Raw genomic sequence first — 18,657 nt, forward strand, 5'->3', positions numbered from 1 at the left:
ATGTCAATGTTGGAGTTCTGGTGTGGGTGCACAGTCAGTGCCTGCAGCTGTCTGCAGGGCCATAAGATTAAGGAGCATCAGGCCTCACAGGATTGAGTTCTGCTGGTCCCAGGGCAGAAGGGAGAGTGAAACTGCAGTGCCAGTGAAGCTCACATGTGTGCTCTGTCACTGCAGCTTTGCAGGAACCGGACTCAATCTCCAACCCTCGCTCAGTGGCTGCCAAAATATCTCAGAGCCAAGACATCTGGAGCACTCACGCTGCCTCTAGGTCTCCACCAATGTTTGCCTCAGCAACATCTGCACGTGAAAATCCCACTCAGCTGGAACATGGTTCTTGCATACCTGTTTCATGATTAACCTATTTTCCCAGGCTAGAGAAAGCTTTAGGAATATCTGAAGCACAAGAGAGGGGTTGCCATGAGGCTGAGTTCACGTGAGGGGGGGTCTAGCAGGAGAGTGTCTTCAGGTACTGCTCCACTGGCTCGGAGCTAAAATAACCAAGTCATCATACAGAATGTGGACACTGTGTGATCACCAATGTTTCCTCACAGATGTTGAAATCCCTAGGCAATGTGACAATAAATACTGGGTTGTGGTTTTTTCCCTGGAATACACATGCTTCACAAATATTCTGGAATGCAAATTCCTGTTTAGTTTCTTGGAAGGATATCAGATTCCCTTTTCTTAAGATTCTCAGTGATCCTGTCAGCAAAAAAATAACAGTTTCATAACTAAAAATCTTCCTACCTTGCTGTCCTCCACCTTCCTTCCAGCAAAAGTATGAAGGTGCTGAAAAAACCATTATTTACACATTAAATGCAATACCAGCACACGCAAACTGGTGGATAAATGTGACTGAAGAGCACGGCTCTGGGGATATTCCTAGAGTTATGGGGGGGAAATGGCTTGGAATGAACACAGGAACATGACACCTGATGGATATTAACACCTTCAGAGCCTAAAGGAACATCATTGCAGTAGTGGCATCTCAAAACTCTCCCAAGACCGGTTTCTTGTTGGTTGCTTGTTCTTAAAAGGGGAAAGGCAAGAAATGAGGCAGACTGCTCCAGGCTCCAAAGGAGGTAGAGAGACCTCAGGATTTCACAGCAAGAGTCTGACTCTGCTCTAGGAAAATACAGGGTAGTCTGGATCCAGCTCAAAGACAAACAGATTACTTGCAATGAATCCAGGTGCACTATGCATTTGCATTATTTTTATACTTTCCTATCCCATGCCACCCTCCATGAACACCCTGCTCTCTGGGAGAGACTGCAGACCAGGCTTCTTTGCAGGCACTGCAGGTGTGGAGGTACTTACCAGGGGCCTGCACACCCTTGATGTTTGAGCTAGCGTACATCTCTGCAGGAATCTAGGCTGCCAGCTTTTTTAAAACAAAGTTAATATATGAGATCTGAAACAAATATTTATTGTATTTTAATCTAACAATAAAGGGTTTCATCAAAAGTAAGCTGAAATGAAAAGACCAGGATGACATCAGCCACCATAGTTTCAACCTGTGAAATAACCGAAACCGGCATTTGCGCATGAAAAGTCTGTGGTTGGTAAGCCAGGAGTAACCACAGAAATCTGTGTACAAAGCAGCAGCAGTGGTGGCAAGCCATGAAACATGCTAGATCTGAATATTTTGATAACGTTCAAAGAGCAAATACATAATTCAGTTTAACTAATGAGTCTGCATGCAGCCTATGAGTATCTAATGGGTTGACACAACAAATGTAATTATTTTGTAAGTTCCTGAGGGCAAGCACAGGTCCCAGCAATCCCATGTCAGGAATAGCTGTACCAAAGGGAATTAATCACAAGACTAGGGGGGGGTATGTGGATTCCATGATCTTCTACCTAACTCAGGTCAGAGAACTTCCCTGACCTAATTCACTCCCATTTGAACTGGAATGTCCCTTTGATTTTGCTGCAAAATATTTAGTGCAGAAGAACCAGCCACAAAGCTTAGCATGTTCTCCCACTTTTTAATTACTCACATTGTGCTTTTTTTTTCTTTTTGCCCTGAGTTTGAATCTTCCAAGTCTCATTCTGCCGCCTTTTAATTTCATGAAGCCTTACTCTGAGGAGGGGAAGAGCCCTCTGTGCCAAAAGCCTTTTTCCCTACTAAAGGCTAGGTCCACTCGCAGAGGCTGTGTGCTTGCTTCTGGCTGGGAATCCAAACCCCCATTATCTGCTTTGACTGAGGGTATGTGTGCAGGAAACCCAGCAGGGTCATGGAGTGAGGAGCTGCTTTGGAGATTTTCCTAAGCAGGGCTGAGGAACATGGCACAAGCACAGCACATTTGTGAGCAGGGCACTTGGCTGGCATGGAGAGGAAAAGCAGGAACGAGTTCTGCTCCTGGAGAGATTGCATTCAGGGCAGTTTAATGTAGAACAAGTAGACAGAGGTGAGAAGAGCTGTGGGTGGTGTATGACAGGATGTGGTGGAGGTGGTCTCACTGGGCATGTTGAGGGGGCTCCAGGAACTGCAGCACTCTGCCTAGATTTGGGAGCCTGATCCACCTAGGCAGGGACAAGCAGCAGAGATATGTGGTCAGGACAGGAGCAGAACTGCAGGTTCTGGAGGGATCTCTGCAGCACAACACAGAAGCGCCACATCAATTTAACAGTCTCAAAGGTTAGGCAACTGCTGAACAAATACCTTTGTAGTCATAAATGTTTATGGTGTGAGTCTGTGTACACCCCTTCCGGGGCACCTTGTCCTTTTTCCAGATCCAGCCCTGTCTGACTGTGGTTAAGTCACTCACATTAAGAGCCATACAAAGAGCTCAGACAATATTTCCAAAATCTTTCCTGTTTGTGGATTCAAGGATATCATTCCTTTTGTCACAGAGCTACACGCCACAATCATCTGTCACTGGCTAATCCCTGCTGTTGCTCCAGGACTTTTCAGGGTTACCTGACTTCTTCTGTCAGTGATGCTCCAAGTGTGACCTGCATGGTGTTACCTGGTGCAGTCAGCATGACTGTGACTCACAACACCTGAGAAGTGAGTCCAGAAATGCCTGCCAGCTTTTTGATATGTGCACACACAGGCCGTGCAGGTGGCAGGGAGTTAGAGGGACTGTAAGCAGACCTAGAATGTTTTAAACATGTGTTGCATGGTCCTTCAGCTACCAAGGGTACCAAACACTGTCCGGAGGTCTTGTGTTCTGAGATCGACAGTGGATGTAAGTTACACTTTACTCAGTGGCAGGCAGTCGTTCTTATTCTATCTGACCACAGTTACAACCTCTGTGTCAGCTGCAAACTTTATCACTCAGGATCTTATCCAGGCCATGGTTTAAAACAAAACAACACAACATTAAACAGTGCAAGACAACACCCAATCCCTGCAGAATCTCTCAGGAAAATAATTGCTTAAGGATGGTTTATCTTTTAGTTATTTTAAGACTAGTGTGCTGCACTTACATCTATGTGAAATGGGTTGATTGAACCTTTTTAATCAAAGTTATTTTCTAGCCAGTCAGTTGCTTACAGAAGCAAAAAAATATTTTTATTTTAGCAGTAAAACTTGCAATCTTGTTTTAGAAATACAGTGAGCACAATTATTTTCCCTAATCGGCATGTTGGTTTACAATTATTATTAATATAATTATTTTTGCTTCTACTATTAAGCTTATTTAATATTTTATTAGTCTAAACCCTCTTTCTATTCTGCTCCCACTTCTCAGGGAGCAGAGCCAAGATGAAAAGCTATCACCATCAGGTCATCTGGTCTACCTGTTTTTAATACTGGCAGAGAATTCATTTTTTACCCACTTATTTTCATATTTCTACTATCTCAAGACTTAATAAAAATGTAATATTTTTCTTGCCTGTCTTAAAAGAATCAGATACAGAAGAGCAATACCTACCAATTTAAAAATCTGTCAAGTTAAGAGATTCTGTTTACCACCTTCTCTGTTATTTTTGGAATGCAAAGTATGTCATCACCCCTCTGAGAAATGCGTACTTAATCCTGCTCTTTAGCCAGTATGTAACTGGATTATTTACTAAATATTTAAATCTTTTTTCATTTTTGACAATTCAGCTATTTTACACTGATGGACAATTGTCAGAGGATCAGAACTGGATCCTCAAGGGTTATTGAATATCAGTATCATGACTTAACCAGCAAAATAGAATGAAAAATATTTACAAGTCTTGAATGTAAAAAACATAACACTTTCGATGCTTCCTTTTTATTTTGTCTTTATGAACCTTGGATCTTGTTCCTATGCTTTTCTCTACCAGCTGAGAGATGGAAATTTAATTTTATTAGTAAAAAGGTAGTGTTTTTATGTTAGTCATCTGAGTCCAGAAGTAAGGGTCTTAAGAAAATAGACCGACCACCAGGAAACTCATGAAGCTCATGAAACTCAGTATCACTGGCAATGCAGCATCTATCCATGTGATGAAAACTGGGAAGAGCTGTTCTTCCTTTTGAAGTACACCTTTAGCTGGCCAGCCCTGGAATTCAGCCCAGGTACCAAACTGGAAGCCTCCCACCTCCAGCCCCTCCTTTGGCTGCTTTTTGCAGGTTGTCTGGTGAGAAGTCCACTTCAATACCTAAACTGCCTTCACACCTTGATGCCTCCAGAGCCCAGGACAGGGGAAACTGGACTTTACACTGCTCTCTGATGTGGGCCTGCCCTCACCACCTCCACCGTGAAGGGGCTCCACAGGTGTAAATTCCTGCTGAGAGTAACTCACAGCATCCCCACCCGCTCCACAGGTAAGGACTGTCCTCAGTAACCTGTACTGGAAATGCATGAGAGAAACATGGTCCCCCATCGTGGTATAACCAAAGATGTTTATTAAAAGTGCACATAACTTCTATAATATTTTCACCACTGAGTTAGAATACCATGAACCTGGATAGCCAAAAGTATAATTATTAATAAGCTTGCTAACCAGTAATATTCATGCTCAATTCCCTAATAGCAACATCAGACTTTTCTCTCAAAGATAAATGCTTATAGAACAGTCCTTTCTACAAACTACTGCGCACCTGCTACTTGTTACACTTTTACAAACTTTGTTACATCTTTCCTGCCTTGACTGAACAGTCTTCTCTAACTAAATGCTCTTTGTTCTCTCAATTACAAGTTCCCTTTGTTTTATTTCCCTACACTGCATGTCATTTTTTTTATAACTTAGAAAAAATTAATTGAATGTTTCTTCTCATCATCAAACTTAGTTTCCATCCTTGTTTAGCTGCTTCTCAAATACATAATTATCTGAGTATACCAATACTTCGCACCAACCTCATGAAGTTTAATAAAGACAAATTTTCAGTCTATGCAGGGGAGAGGTCGATGGCAAGCTGAATCTGAGCCAGCAGTGCCCTGGCAGCCAGGAGGGCCAGCCCTGTCCTGGGTGCATCAGGCACAGCATCACCAGCTGGGCAAGGGAGGGGATTGTCCTGCTCTGCTCTGAGCTGGGGCTGCCTCACCTCGAGTGCTGGGGGCAGTTTTGGGTGCCACAGTATAAACAAGACATTAAGTTGTTAGAGAGTGTCCAAAGAAAGGCAATGAGGATGGTGAAGGACCTTGAGGGGAAGCCACATGGGGAGGGGGTGAAGTCACTTGGTGCGCTCAGCCTGGAGGAGACTGAGGGGAGACCACAATGCTGTCTACATGTTCCTCATGAGGGGAAGGGGATGGGTGGGCACTGATCTCTTCTCTGTCATGTCCAGTGACCGGATCTGAGGGAATGATCTGAAGGTGTCTGAGAAGCTCTAGGTTGGATATTGGAAAATTATTTTCCACCAAGAGAGTGATTGGGCACTGGACAGGCTCCCAGGGAAGTGGTACTAAGCCTGACAGAACTCAAGAAATGTGTGGGCAACACTCTCAGGATACTTGAAGTGTCAGGAGTGGGACAGCAGTTGGACTTTGATGATCCTTGTGGATCCTTCCAACTCCAGATATTCTGTGATTCTGTTTCTGTTACTTTCTACCACTGTCTGTACTAGACATTTATATATTTATACATATGCATATTTGAAGGGAAAACTTTCTCTTCAGTCTAGTGCTCAGAAATGTTCCCTATTCTCAGCATTCACCTTAAGGGTTTTATTTCTCTTGGGCAGGGAGCATCCGGGCAGGCTCCGGCCATCAGTCACCGCATCTCCCTGCCAAGCCCCAGCAGCCCAGGGAGCAGCGCTAAAAGCTCGCTTTGGGCTCCCTCTGGTGTCGGCGTCCTGCAGAAAGCCTCCCCAGCGCAAAGCAGCCCCAACCTCAGCAGCACTGCTGCACCGCGGGATGCCCAGGGACTGCTCTTCGCTTGCTGGTTGGTAACGAGGAGGCGTGAAGCCTCTGCAGAGCACAGGGTATCACATCGCATTCGGGAGGCTCCGATCCTGCGAAAACCTAAGTGTTCGATGCTGTGTGAAAATCCAAGTGCTCATTAGGATGCTCTGCCCTGGATGATGGCAAGAGCTGCCCCAGGCTGTGGGGACTGGCTGGCCTGCAGCCCTGCCCGACCTCGAGTGCAGCCCCTCCAAGCTGTCATGCCATGGGAAAGGCACTGAGAGGCATCAAACCTCAGCAGCAAAAAAGTTTACAAAAACTGCAAGGCTGGGGCTTGCAAAAGCGGATGGTGGGGCTGGCTGGGGTCTGGTGGGCTGGGGGCAGTGTGACTCCCACACAGAGCTACAGAATCAATTAGAAAATACTTGGAAAGTCTTGGAAAAGGCTTCAGCAATAATCGAGCCAAACCTATGTCTGAACACGCCCATGTCACTTAGACAATGGCACTAAGGTGCCATGTCCAGTCTTGAACGCCTCCAGAGATGGTGAATCCACCCACTCCCTGGGCACTCTCTTCCAATGTCTCCTTCTGTGAAGAGTTTCTTCCTAATGTCCAACCTAAACCTCCCAGCTTCAGAGTGTATCTTCTTCTCCTGTCCCTATTTACTTGGGAGAAGGGGCTGAACCCCACCTGGCTCCACTCTCCTTTAAGCCAGTCTGAGAGTGATATCTCCCCTGAGCTCCTCTTCTTCAGGCTAAATAACCTCAGGTGCACCTTGTAGCACTCGTGCTCCAGATCCATCACCACCTCTGCTGCCTTCTCTGGACACACTCCAGCACCTCAGTGTCTTCCCTGAATTTAGGGGCTCAGAATTGGACACACAACACTGGTGAGGTGTGGCCTCACTAGTGCTGAACTCACTGCCCTGGTCCTGCTGGCCACGCTATTGCTGGTACAGGCCAGGACACCATTGGCCTTCTTGGCCACCTGGGCACACTCTGGCTCACGTCCAGCCGCTACCATCCAGCACTCCCAGGTCCTTTTCTGCCCGGCAGCTTTCCAGCCCCTCTGCCCCCGGCCTGCAGCGCTGCCTGGGCTGGTTGTGACCCAAGCGCAGGACCTGGAATTGGCCGTGTTGCACCTCACGCTGTTGGGTCTCAGCCCATCGCCCTTCCCACCCTGCAGCAGACGGGCACCCCGACCCAGCCCGGCATGGCGCACGAACGCCCCTCCGGGGGCACGGGGAGCCCCGCTGCCCGCCCGCGGCCTGTGCGGGCAGTGCGGGCGGTGCGGCGCGGCGCGGGCCGCCGGGGCCGTTATCATGGCAGCGGGCGGGTCCGCTGAGCCCAGCCCGGACCGGGCCGGCCCGGCCCAGGGGCAGCTGGACAATGCCGCCGAGCCCCTTGTCCGCACCCCGGGGGCCGTGAAGCGCGTTCGAACTCCGCGCTACAGCTCGGTGGGTGAGACGGGCTGGCGGCGCGGCGCGGCGCGGAGGCGGGCGGGAGGGAGGGCCGGCCGGCCGGGATACAGCCCTCAGGAAGTTTAACCCAACTTTCCGCTGAGTCCGCCGGGCGCCGGGGGCGGTGTCCAGGCTCGGCTTGGAGCCCGGCGGCCGCGCCGAGGTGAGGTAGGGGGAGGGCTCGGGGGGCTCTGAGCCAGCGGGGTGCAGCGGGAGCGAGTGCGGGCCTCCCGTGCGGGCAGTGGGGTGCGGCGGGAGGCGGCGCCCGGAGCGGCTCCTGCGGCTCAGCCCGCGCCTGCAGCTCCCCCGAGGTGCCGGCTGGGGCTCCTCCGCGCTTCAGAGCTTGAAGCAGGGCGAAATGCCTCATCGTGAGGTACAGATGCTGTTATCGCTGTGCTATGTTTGGTGTAGTCAAAAGCCCTTCATCAGAGGGCTGAATGCCTTGACTCTCACCAGTGTTACAGCTGAAAGATTGAGCTTTGTCAACCATAGGGGGAAATAGTGGAAAATGAAGCAGTAGCCTGGCTGTTCGGACTGTGAGGCTACTATAGAAGGATGCTATTCACAGTTTCGTGTACTGTCTCACTTCAACTCGGTGCGCTTCTCTTCAGGTCAGCAGAACAACAACAACAGCAAGCAAAATGACAGCTGTGAGGTATGAACAAGGGATCCAGCCAAGAGAATCAACTGGGTGAGTGAAAGTAACTGTGCCAACAAGGGGGTTTGGGATTGAATATGTGCTGTGTCTTTAGGTCCTTAGTGCTTAAAATACAACAAAGGGAATAATGATGGAGTGTCTGAATGTTATATAGCATAGTATTTTTATCTTCCCTCTGCCACCAGTGCTGTTGTCTGAGAGGAAAGGTATCTTTGGGAGAAACACACTGTTTTGATTCACTTCTTGTAAGTAGTTACTAAGTGATTAATGAGTACAAGGTGTCCATCCCTGATAAAATAAATCCATGGTATTAATGTATGTTCTCTTTTAGCATCCAGACTGTCAAGAGACTTACAAGAGTGTCAAGGTCTCTTGTAGAGCAAGGCTCTTTCTGTTCTTGCTTTAAAAGCCTCAAATCTGAGGTTGTGCTTGTGCTCTGTATGGAGTGTATGTGTGAAGGAAACAATTTCTTCTAATATGTCCTCCTTTTAGTCTCTTCCACCCTCATAGTCAAAGCCTAATTGTAATAACTTGTGGCTGAACACTTGTTCTGTCTTGGGCAACAAGCAGATGTAGAATGATCAGCAAAACAAACTCCCTCTGAGGAAAGCATTATCTAGAACTGAATTTTTGTGTGGGAGCACTATGGAAACAGTGTACTTGGGCTTCTGTTTTATCTTTGTGTTAAGGATTGTCTTCCTAACTGAAAACACTTTTGTTTCTCATTCTTTTTGTGGCATATTTTAATCACAGTAGAGGATAAGAAGGTAGCATTTGGTGCACATCATGTGTCTGCAAGTATAAGCGAGTGACCTGCAGCAAAATTGCTGCAGCAGTAGCAGGCTTTAATAAGTGAAGCATTTCTGCTGTTCAGTAAGTGTAAACACCCAAGTGAATATTCTGTAAGAATAGCTGGGAAGCAAACCTGAAAGCCTATCCATCACTAAAGCTTTGCTTCAGCTCTAGGAACAAAATGAGGCAGGTTTCACTGGAAACACTGGAGCTAGGAAATGAGGCTTGAATGTTAAAAATACTACATCAGAATAATTCTTCTGTTGAGCCTGGTACTGAGTGCAGATGGTGGAGCATCAGTACTGGCTCCTGAAACTAGGAGCTAGGAATGATGCTAGGAGAAGCATCATTAAACTTCTTGCTTAAAAGGTGGTGAGCCCAGACTGCAGCAGCAGTGCTGGTGCATGGGACTGTTGCGGAGGATGAAGAATATTTGAATCCTCAAAATTATTACACTAATGCTTCAAACATGCTAGGCTGCCTCAGAACAGAATGGAAACATCAATTTTGAATGTGTGTGTGTAGCTGTCCTGCCCATGAAGCTGTGAAACCAGAGTCAGGGCCTCAGCAAACACTGTGGCTGTGCTATTATGCATCACAGTATTTCTGTGGAGAAGACTGAAATAAAGACTCCTGGATTTTGATGCTACACTTTTTCTCTGAAATTGTCATGTGGCCTTCAAAAAAAACCAGAAACTTGATCTGAAGAGACACTTTTAAGGAAGTTATGGCAAGCAGCCACTACCCAAAAAACTGCTGTTCTAGCACTAGCTCAGCTGCTGCTCTGGTCTTCCAGTTTCCGGTCTGGTATCCTGCTCTGTGCAAAAACATCTCTATGGTATGGCTTTTCCTGGTGAAAACATTAATTCTCTGTACAAGAAGGTTACTGTAACAGTATTAATGTCACTTGGACTCTCTGAGTCCATTTTGCATATGCATCTTTCTGGCATTTCTAGAGCCTGAACTGTTGAGTCCTTAGCAGACTCATGGATGCCCTGCTTCAAAGCCCTTTATCCTACTGCTGAACTCATCTGTCTCTTTTGAGGGGGAAAAGGGAAAACTTTTGAGAAAAGGGCTGCTAATAGGAAATAGATCAGCACTAATCAAGAGGTTCAGCTTTGCCAATATGGGGGAAGTCTGTGCTGGGCCTGTGCTCTGGCTCAGGCTGCTGTTCACTTGACAGGTAATTAATTTTTTTGGAACAACAAATCTTAGCAATGTACAGAGTTGACACCTCTATCAGTGTGTGACTTGTATTATTTCTTTGCCAGCTCTGCAACAACTGAAGAGGCCACAGTAAAGATTGATAACGGTCGTGATGAGAGTAATGAACCAGACAGCTGTTCCAAGTAAGCTAATAATAGACTCAATTTCTTTGCTTACCCCCAGAAGTGGAATCCTGATGAGCCAAAGTAAGAAGGCAGGTGGCTTGTTGAAGTAGAGATAAGCCCAGAAAATGCTTAATATTGACATTTCTTCTAGTACATAGTGAAGACAAATAAATTGTGGAAGCCTCTTTATCCCTCTAGAGATAGAAGTCCAACCCAAGAACACAAGTCCATCATATTATGGAGAATGGGTAGTCCACACCACATTGATTAAATTTTCCCAAAGGAATGAGTTTGTGGGAGCACAGAAGAACAGGTGCTGGTGAGACAATGAGAACCTGAGCATAAGAATAAGCATTGTGGCACACATCAAGACTAAGTTGTCTGAACCTGCTAGTAGTTAACTCTGTTCTTGAAACAGTTATTTCCTGACAATGTTTACCTCACATTACTCTTACAGCAAACTTAGTCGAGTCAGTGGCAAGTCCTGCAGCTCAAGAACAGTAAGCCTAAGCCTGTTATTTCAGTTATTCTATGTGAGAACATGTTTTTCTAGATTTCAGAATTTACAAATGTATTTTACTGAAGCTCTAAGCTAATTATGTAATCAAATGTGCCATGTTTCCTTCACCTAAGATGTTGGCAGGCCATATTGGAGTGGTGTGTGTGTATATTTTGGTCTCAAGTGTACCTAGTTAGAGGTACTTGTCCACAGACTGTGGAAGTTGAAGTCTTGGTGTCCCCACTACAATTGTAGGTTTGACTGGACAGACATAGACCAGCAAACCATTAGTGTCATTATTGCAGTGCTTCCTTAGATATTCTTTCATTCATTTTCCTGGCATTCATAAATAGCAGGAAAACCCTTCTATATGTTAAGCTGCTTTCAGGACAAGACATGTCATTACATACTTGACTTCTATAGGAATAGTGAGTACTATAACCCATGTGTCTACCTCCAGCTTAAGAATGCAAATGTTTGCTGGTTAGACCTTGTACCTTAGTTTAGAGTAAGAACCTAATAATGAAAAATGTGGGTTAATTCAGTAACCTCAGCAAGATGCTACCTCAGCACTTCAAAGGTACCTAGCCTTGTCTTAAACTGAGTTATTGAAGTGCACCAAATCTATCAGTACTTTTTGTCAGTATGTTAGAACTAATGGAAGTCCTGCTGCTAGTGATATGCTTGTAAAAAGGTGTTTTCTTCTAAGTGTCTAAGAAAAGACTTGATGCTTACAGTAGTTACCTTGGGATTGCTTAACAGACTGGCAGTCTGTTCTTTTACTCTCAGCACTTGAGTTTTGCAGGTTCTACACCAAGAACTTCTACCTTAGTTCTTGGTGTAATCTAAAGAGGCTTCAAGCCAGAAAGAGTTACATAAAAGCTTTGTTGTAAACCAAAGGGCTTAAAGCATACCAAAGAGGCAACAAAATCTACTGTAATTGGGAACAAGAGCTGTGACCTTGCCAGGACTGAAGATAATTCTCACAACTGGAAGAACTTGGCTTCAGAAACACTTTTTCTTAGAAGATTATTTGGATTTTCAATCTGAAAGCCAAACTGATGTTTCTTTTTTAAAGTAGAAGTGGGATTTCTGTTCCTCTTTTCCAAAGGCATGGGAGCCGTTAACAAGTGCAGCTCTTTTCAGGCCTGGGGAAAAAATGGTCTGATACAATAAGCTAATATATGGAACAAAATATATTAAGAGATGTTTGTATTCCAATCTTCCTTTTGACCAATATAAACCCACTTCTTAGAGCTTACTAAGCCAGAGTTCAAGTGTCACTGGAATTGTGACACAGAATAATGTTAGAAATAAGTACATACTGCTGTATTTCTAGGGTTTGGAAGCTGATCAATACTTTTTCTAACAAGTGATCAAAGCACTGTTTTCAAGTAGTCTCTTAACCTATACACTTCATGAATGCAACTGAGTAGTGGCATTTTAGAGAAGTTACTACTGTGCAGAATACTAAAACTAAAGGAATGTGAACAAAATAATGTAACAGTGCACTTTTGGCTGATGTCTGTAGCACAATGTCACTTGTCTTGATGTCAGTTCTCTTCTCTTGCAGTGCAACTAGAAGAAAAATTGCCCCGTTTGTGATGTCATTCGGATTCAGGTAAAAGCTTGAGCTTGTAATGATGTGGGAAAGGTAAAAATAGTCCTCATTTCTGGAGTAAGAACTTAAAAACCCATAAACATCAGTAACTCCAGCTTGCTTTGTCTGAAAGTACTGAATCCTTTGTCACCCCCAGGAAAGGTAACTTGAGAAAAGTACTGGAATTTAAAAATAAGATTTAAACAGATATGAGTACATTCTCCAAGAAGAGCTGAAAGTCAGAACTGTAAATGTCATTGTCTTGGATAAAACCTCTTTAATGGCTTATTCTTGGTGGCATCCTTTGAACAAACAGTTGGTCAGTTGTGTGTAGTCTAGGTGCTGGGACAAGGCAAGCCATTAAAGACAGGTATTTTTAAGGGACTGTATTAAGTCATGAGAGGGAGGGAAGCTGAGTAAGGTGAAAGCAGAAATGATACTCGTATGCCTTAAATCATTCAGGTTTGCACTGCTTCTAGGTAGCTGTGAAAGCATAAACTAATAACTACAGCTGTGTCTGAGATAAATGTATGGTTCCACAGAGATGATGGCCTCTGTGCATATTGCTTAAAAATGCAGTTGGAAACCTTCAGCTTCTAATTAAGCAGGCTTCAATCTATGTAAGAGATTACATTCTTGCTGGAACAGCTTAGAAATCAGGGTTTGTGCTGTTCAGTTGATAAGTGTTCATTCCTACCTCTCAAACTTCCTTGTATTTTTCTCTTTGCAGAGTATTTGGAGTTGTACTTATCATTGTGGACATTATAGTTGTGATCCTGGATCTGGCTATTAGTGAGGGGAAGAAGGGTACAGAGATTCCTGAAGGTGTTTCCCTGGCAATAGCACTCTTCTTTCTCATCGATGTTCTCCTGAGGGTGTTTGTTGAAGGGTAAGACATAGGCGAAAGTTAAGTCCATGTGGCAAATCCTCAAGCTAGGAAGGAAGCAAAACTTCAAGCTTGAACTATGAACGTGGTGTCCTGTAAGCTGATTGTCTGGCCATAGATAATAGCCACGTCTTGGCTGTGTATGTTGGTGGCTACCCTTCTATAGAACAACCTTTAAGTATTTTCAGTGTAAGTGAGCACCTGGGAACTACACAGCTTTGCCATAACTTGTGTGTAAATCAGGGCTGAGATTGCTTCCTTAGTGAGACTTCAGTGCTTAGTGTTAAGAAAAACTGCTGGAGAGCTTGTCTCGAGTAGTAGCTCTGCATAGATTGTTCTCTTCTTGGAGATATATTTCAGTTGTTGCTGCCTATATTGGCATCTGTCTAAAACTATCCTTGGTTTCAGCTTCAGGAACTATTTCCAGTCCAAACTGAATATTTTGGATGCATGTATAGTGGTGGGCACCCTGTTAATTAATTTGACATACTGCTTCTTAGATGTTGATGCAACAAAGGAGATACCAAGGTAAGAGTGGTATGGCAGCTGGTAAGTGTGAGCTCTTATCTTGATAATCTTCTAAGAATTTTCTTGGGCACCTTCAAGCCAGATTTGTACATTTGAGATAACAGATGGGACTGTGATAGTTTGTCATGGTGCAGACCAATGAAGGATAGACATGCAGCTTTGATCTGTGGTTGTGTTGTAGGCTGTCCCTGCCTGAAAGGCAGAGGGGATCTGAACATACTAGTTGAGGTAACTAGAAGTGGAGCCATCAAATGCCCTGACTCAAGCACTTTTTGGGGAAAGGTGTGCTGTAGCCTTAAGAGAGGAGGGTCTGAAGAAGGCAGAAAGAGTTGCATTATTGTAGCAAATGGAAGGGACAGCAAAGAGAGGATCTCTGTCTAAAGGATCTTGCAATAGAAAGAGTTGCCAAACTGTCTTGTTTCCTTTGCTTTGCTTTCCCAAAAGCCTCATGGTAATATAATGCTGGATTTTTCAGCCATGCTCTGAGGAGAGGAGACATGCTGTTTATGTGCATAAGCTACTTCAAGTCCTATTTCCTTCTGATTTCTGTATCTTGATCAGATGATAACTTGTGAGATGAATCTATTCCTGATGGAGACAGAACTACAACTTTAAGATGAGTTTATCTGCACTACATTTGACTTAGAGAAACTTTCTTACATCAACCAGGGAAAAGTTGAGGTCTTTTAAAAAAAAAAAGTCACCTCCTGCCCCAAATTCAGCTGACTAATGGGCATAAGTAGGGAACATTTCTTCTGGAACATTATTCCAAAAGGAAAGAAAAAATTTAGTTATTGAAGAATCTAGAGTTGGACAAATATTTGTAAGTAATAGTTTTCGATTAAAGTGCTTGCTAAACTTGGATATCAAGAAGTAAAACTGTCAAAGGAGTGGCTTTTGCAGCCTAGTTTCCTCTTAGGTTGTCTTAAACAGTCATTGGAGGTTTTAATTATTACTTTCCATTTCTATGGCCACATTTTTCTAAAACAGCTTTCATCTTGTAGCAGCACCCAGATAAAGGAGGGGAAAAGAGCAGTGTGACAGGTTTATCTGCACTCTTATCTCTACTAGGCTATGCTAGTAGTAGGCCTGATCCTACACTGGCTGTGGATCTGTGTGTGCAAGTGCTTTGTATTCTGACTTGCTGAAGTTGATGGAAATCTAGAATAGGTTTTTGGCTCACATGAAGAGTACTTCACACTGCTGCTCTCAGAAGACACTCAGCTGGGGCATACCATTTTACCCATTCAATTTTTGAGGCCCTCTGTAAGGCTTCCCTTGTTAAAGGCTCTAAAATGGTGTTCTGACCAAATTATTGCTACCTGACTGTAGATGATACCTCAGGTTTGACCAAATCCCAGATCTTTGGATGGTGTTCATCCCACCTAACACAGCAGTAGTGTCAACAAAATCCAATTAATTCTCAGCAGCCTTACTGGGGTTTATCACTTTTCTGTCCTGAGTCCTTCATCAAGAAGCAAACAGTAATCCTAAAGCATCTGATATATCTCAGAAGAATTAGAATTTGAGCAGCTTTTTTGTGGATATGAGCTTATATACAAATGAAATTTCAATGACAGACCATAATGTGCCCTGATGGAGGAATATGGTTTCTCTTTCTAATCTAGTCTAGCTGGGTGTGTGTAGGGGTGAGTTAACTGTTTTCTTGAAGTCTGACCTATAAAAGGACTTTGAGGAATGAGAGCTGGATATCAGTCTGGGAGCTAATGCTTAACAGGCTGACTTCCTTAAGGGCCTTTTATCTTGAAGAGTTGCTTCTCAGAGTTGTGGGGAGAGGGGTTGTGGAGGTTTCACCCCAGTTTCATTTGCTGCTAGCTCCAAGGAAATTCTGTTTTGAAAACTAGAGGGTGATAGTGAATTTGGAAGAAGCTCAGGGAAAAACTGAAATTTTCCTCCAGGTATCCAGGACAACCTTACCTTGCTGACTTTAGGCTCCGTATCAGTGGGGGGCAGACTGTGAGCAAAACTGGAGTTTTGTCTCCCTTACTGTTGGTATTCACCAGCATTTTTACACAAATGTATCAAAACCTAGAATGTGTGTGTGCTGCCTAAAATGTATGCTCACTTACCTCCTTAAGGAATGAATTGAATGTTAGTTTGCCCTGAACCAGGACAAACCCCCTAGGAGTGTGGGAAAGCAGCTGCTCCTGTTCAGTTGTTTTGATAGAACTGCTCACCTAAGCTTCTTTCCTGCTTCAAAGTTCAACAATAGTTCAAAGTTCCTCAAACCAAACCAAGTGTTCAGCTTGCTGAATGATTAAACACAGGATATATACTGATTGGTTCTCAGGTTTCTTAATCAAGTCATGATGTACTTAGCCTGTCTAGCCTATTTTTAGTTATTTTTCAGGTGGCTACATATGCTTTTGTGGGGCTGCATACACTTTAATATATAGTTAAGAATAAGCTTCAAGGAACAAAAACTTGGTGATAATAACATGGGTAATGTTAATGGAATTTGTTGCTTTCTAGCCAGAGGTGCCTGTGGAAGTAGGGGATTTCCTAGTCCTGCTAGCTGTTGAGAACATGTACTTGCAAAAAACCCTTAACAATAAACCCATTATATTGTATTTGTTCCAAAATCAGCCCGAGATGTCCTAGTTCAACATATGAAACAAAGTTTTAAACTTTCCCTGAAACAGCTTTTAAACAGCTTTAATCTCTGCCTGTGAGTTTATTTGTTTCCATTTTCCTCCGTGCTGAATCTGTCCTCTAGAATGGTTATTTTCCTCCGAATCCTGAGAATTGTCATCTTGATAAGAATATTTCGTCTGGCTTCGCAAAAGAAGCAACTTGAAAAGGTGACCAGGAGAATGGTAAGTTGGCCTCTTAGCATATCTAGGCTACTTTATAGTAGTTTCCAGCTCTTTGTTCAGGCAGCATCAGTGGTAAGTAGCAAGACTGACCATGGCCTATTGGTCTGCTATTGCTGGTGTTGCCCAAGCAGCACATCTGTTCCATGTCCCTGACAGGGCTCTGGAGCTTTGCCCCCAGCCTCAGCAAAGCCTTGTCATTCTTGGCTTTGTTCAAGTAAGCAGCAACTTGACCTGGCATGTCAAAGTGATTGCAACACCCCGTGTGTCTAAACTGACAGTTTCTAGCTTGTGTGGCACATAGACTCTTTTCCCTCACATGGGGGAAGGTATGAGTTTTAATGTGTCTGATGCTTTATTTTGAGTACAAACAAAGCAATCTAGCTGAAGCCCTATCCACTGTCAATGCCTCTTATTTTCATCAGGGGCATTGAAGTTGTGCTTTAAGCTTCAGGTATGTCATATTGTTTAGGAAGAAGCAATCCTTAACTTTATTCTTTTTCCCTCAGTTTTCAAACAGTCATTCCCTCAGTTTTCAAACAGTCAAATAACAATGACAGATTCATGCTGCAGTATTCACAGAATCTGCAGTGTTCTTTTTACTAGAATAAATTTTGGTATTTAAGGGTAAAAATTCTATACAGAGCTTCTACCTAGAAGTTAATACAAGGAATTTGCTCTTGGATAATGCTGTAGTGAAGTGAGGCTCTGCTACTCAAGCTTAACTGGAGAGTCTACATGGTTGAATTTTCCTAGTAACAGGCAAAAATTGATGATCGTTGGTATTCTTGTGGAAGATTAACTCTTTTTCTTTTCTTCTTTTTTTATTTTGTCAGGTCTCTGAAAACAAAAGACGTTATATGAAAGATGGCTTTGATCTGGATCTCACTTATATTACTGGTTTGTGGAAACAAATGTCACTTTGCAGCATGTTATGTCCTGTAAAGGCTTGTTTTACAGTTAATAAGAGCTTGTCATGTATTACAGACAATGTTTTAGACTCATGAAATTTAAGTATGAGGTCAAACCAGGCCTACTCCTTTTCTGTGGGATTTTGAAATATGGATTCCTGACTGACACTGTTCTCCAGAATTAGCCTTCTGGGAGAGTTGTACATGCTGTATGTAATGATAGAAATTTATCCTAGTTCCCTAGGACTAGGGAACCAGTGTTGGGAAACTACTTACAGTATTTTTGCTTCTGATTCTTTGGAGACTGACACTTGATGGTGGCTGATGGTTTGGGAAGCATTATTTTTCTTGCTCTAGCTATGCTAAATGTAGAGGAAAGCCTACCAGAAATGGGTACATTGTTCTTATAATTAGGGTAAGAATGAGACATTTCATAAGGATGTTTCTCAGTCATGTAGTTCTTATGTGCAGGGGGGCTTCCTGCTGTTACTTGTGATTGCTGTCTTCTCAACAGATCGAATTATTGCAATGTCATTTCCATCTTCTGGGAAGCAGTCTTTCTACAGGAATCCCATAAAGGTAAAAATCTTACCTACCAAATTCACTGTTTCTGAAACCTGTTTCTTTTATAGGTTCCCACTAATTTACATGTGGCCTAGATTATGTCAGTCCTAGTTTTGCTGCCTTTGCTGGTTGGAATGACTGGTGATCTGCACTGTGCTGCATTGCTTATGTTGTAGTGTCTCAGCTAAACCTAGTGGTTTTCACTCACTGGGGACACACCAGTGCTTTGATGCTCCTGTTCTTTGGGAATGTTTTGAAGAATGAAGGTAGTTCTGCCCCAGGCTAGTAATGGTGATAAGATGTATTCACCTAAATTAAGTTGCTTTAAAGGTCC

At 43.7% G+C, this 18,657-nt stretch overlaps 1 protein-coding gene across 2 annotated transcripts in view; it reads left to right on the plus strand.

The window, feature by feature from the left end:
- The first annotated feature begins 7,846 nt into the window (after nucleotides 1-7,846).
- LOC131096656 (phosphatidylinositol 3,4,5-trisphosphate 3-phosphatase TPTE2-like) overlaps nucleotides 7,847-18,657 on the plus strand; it is a 35,301-nt gene continuing 24,490 nt past the window's right edge. For both annotated transcript variants that reach the window (XM_058045143.1, XM_058045142.1), the window contains exons 1-9: nucleotides 7,847-7,883; nucleotides 8,332-8,411; nucleotides 10,442-10,519; nucleotides 12,574-12,621; nucleotides 13,331-13,489; nucleotides 13,895-14,014; nucleotides 16,752-16,851; nucleotides 17,685-17,748; nucleotides 18,274-18,338. In XM_058045143.1, coding sequence (XP_057901126.1) covers nucleotides 8,362-8,411; nucleotides 10,442-10,519; nucleotides 12,574-12,621; nucleotides 13,331-13,489; nucleotides 13,895-14,014; nucleotides 16,752-16,851; nucleotides 17,685-17,748; nucleotides 18,274-18,338 — 684 coding nt within the window. In that variant the 5' untranslated portion in view covers nucleotides 7,847-7,883; nucleotides 8,332-8,361. The remainder of the gene's footprint in view (nucleotides 7,884-8,331; nucleotides 8,412-10,441; nucleotides 10,520-12,573; nucleotides 12,622-13,330; nucleotides 13,490-13,894; nucleotides 14,015-16,751; nucleotides 16,852-17,684; nucleotides 17,749-18,273; nucleotides 18,339-18,657) is intronic.

Source organism: Melospiza georgiana, chromosome 2 (genome assembly GCF_028018845.1).
Source record: "Melospiza georgiana isolate bMelGeo1 chromosome 2, bMelGeo1.pri, whole genome shotgun sequence".
Classification (NCBI taxonomy): Eukaryota; Metazoa; Chordata; class Aves; order Passeriformes; family Passerellidae; genus Melospiza; species Melospiza georgiana.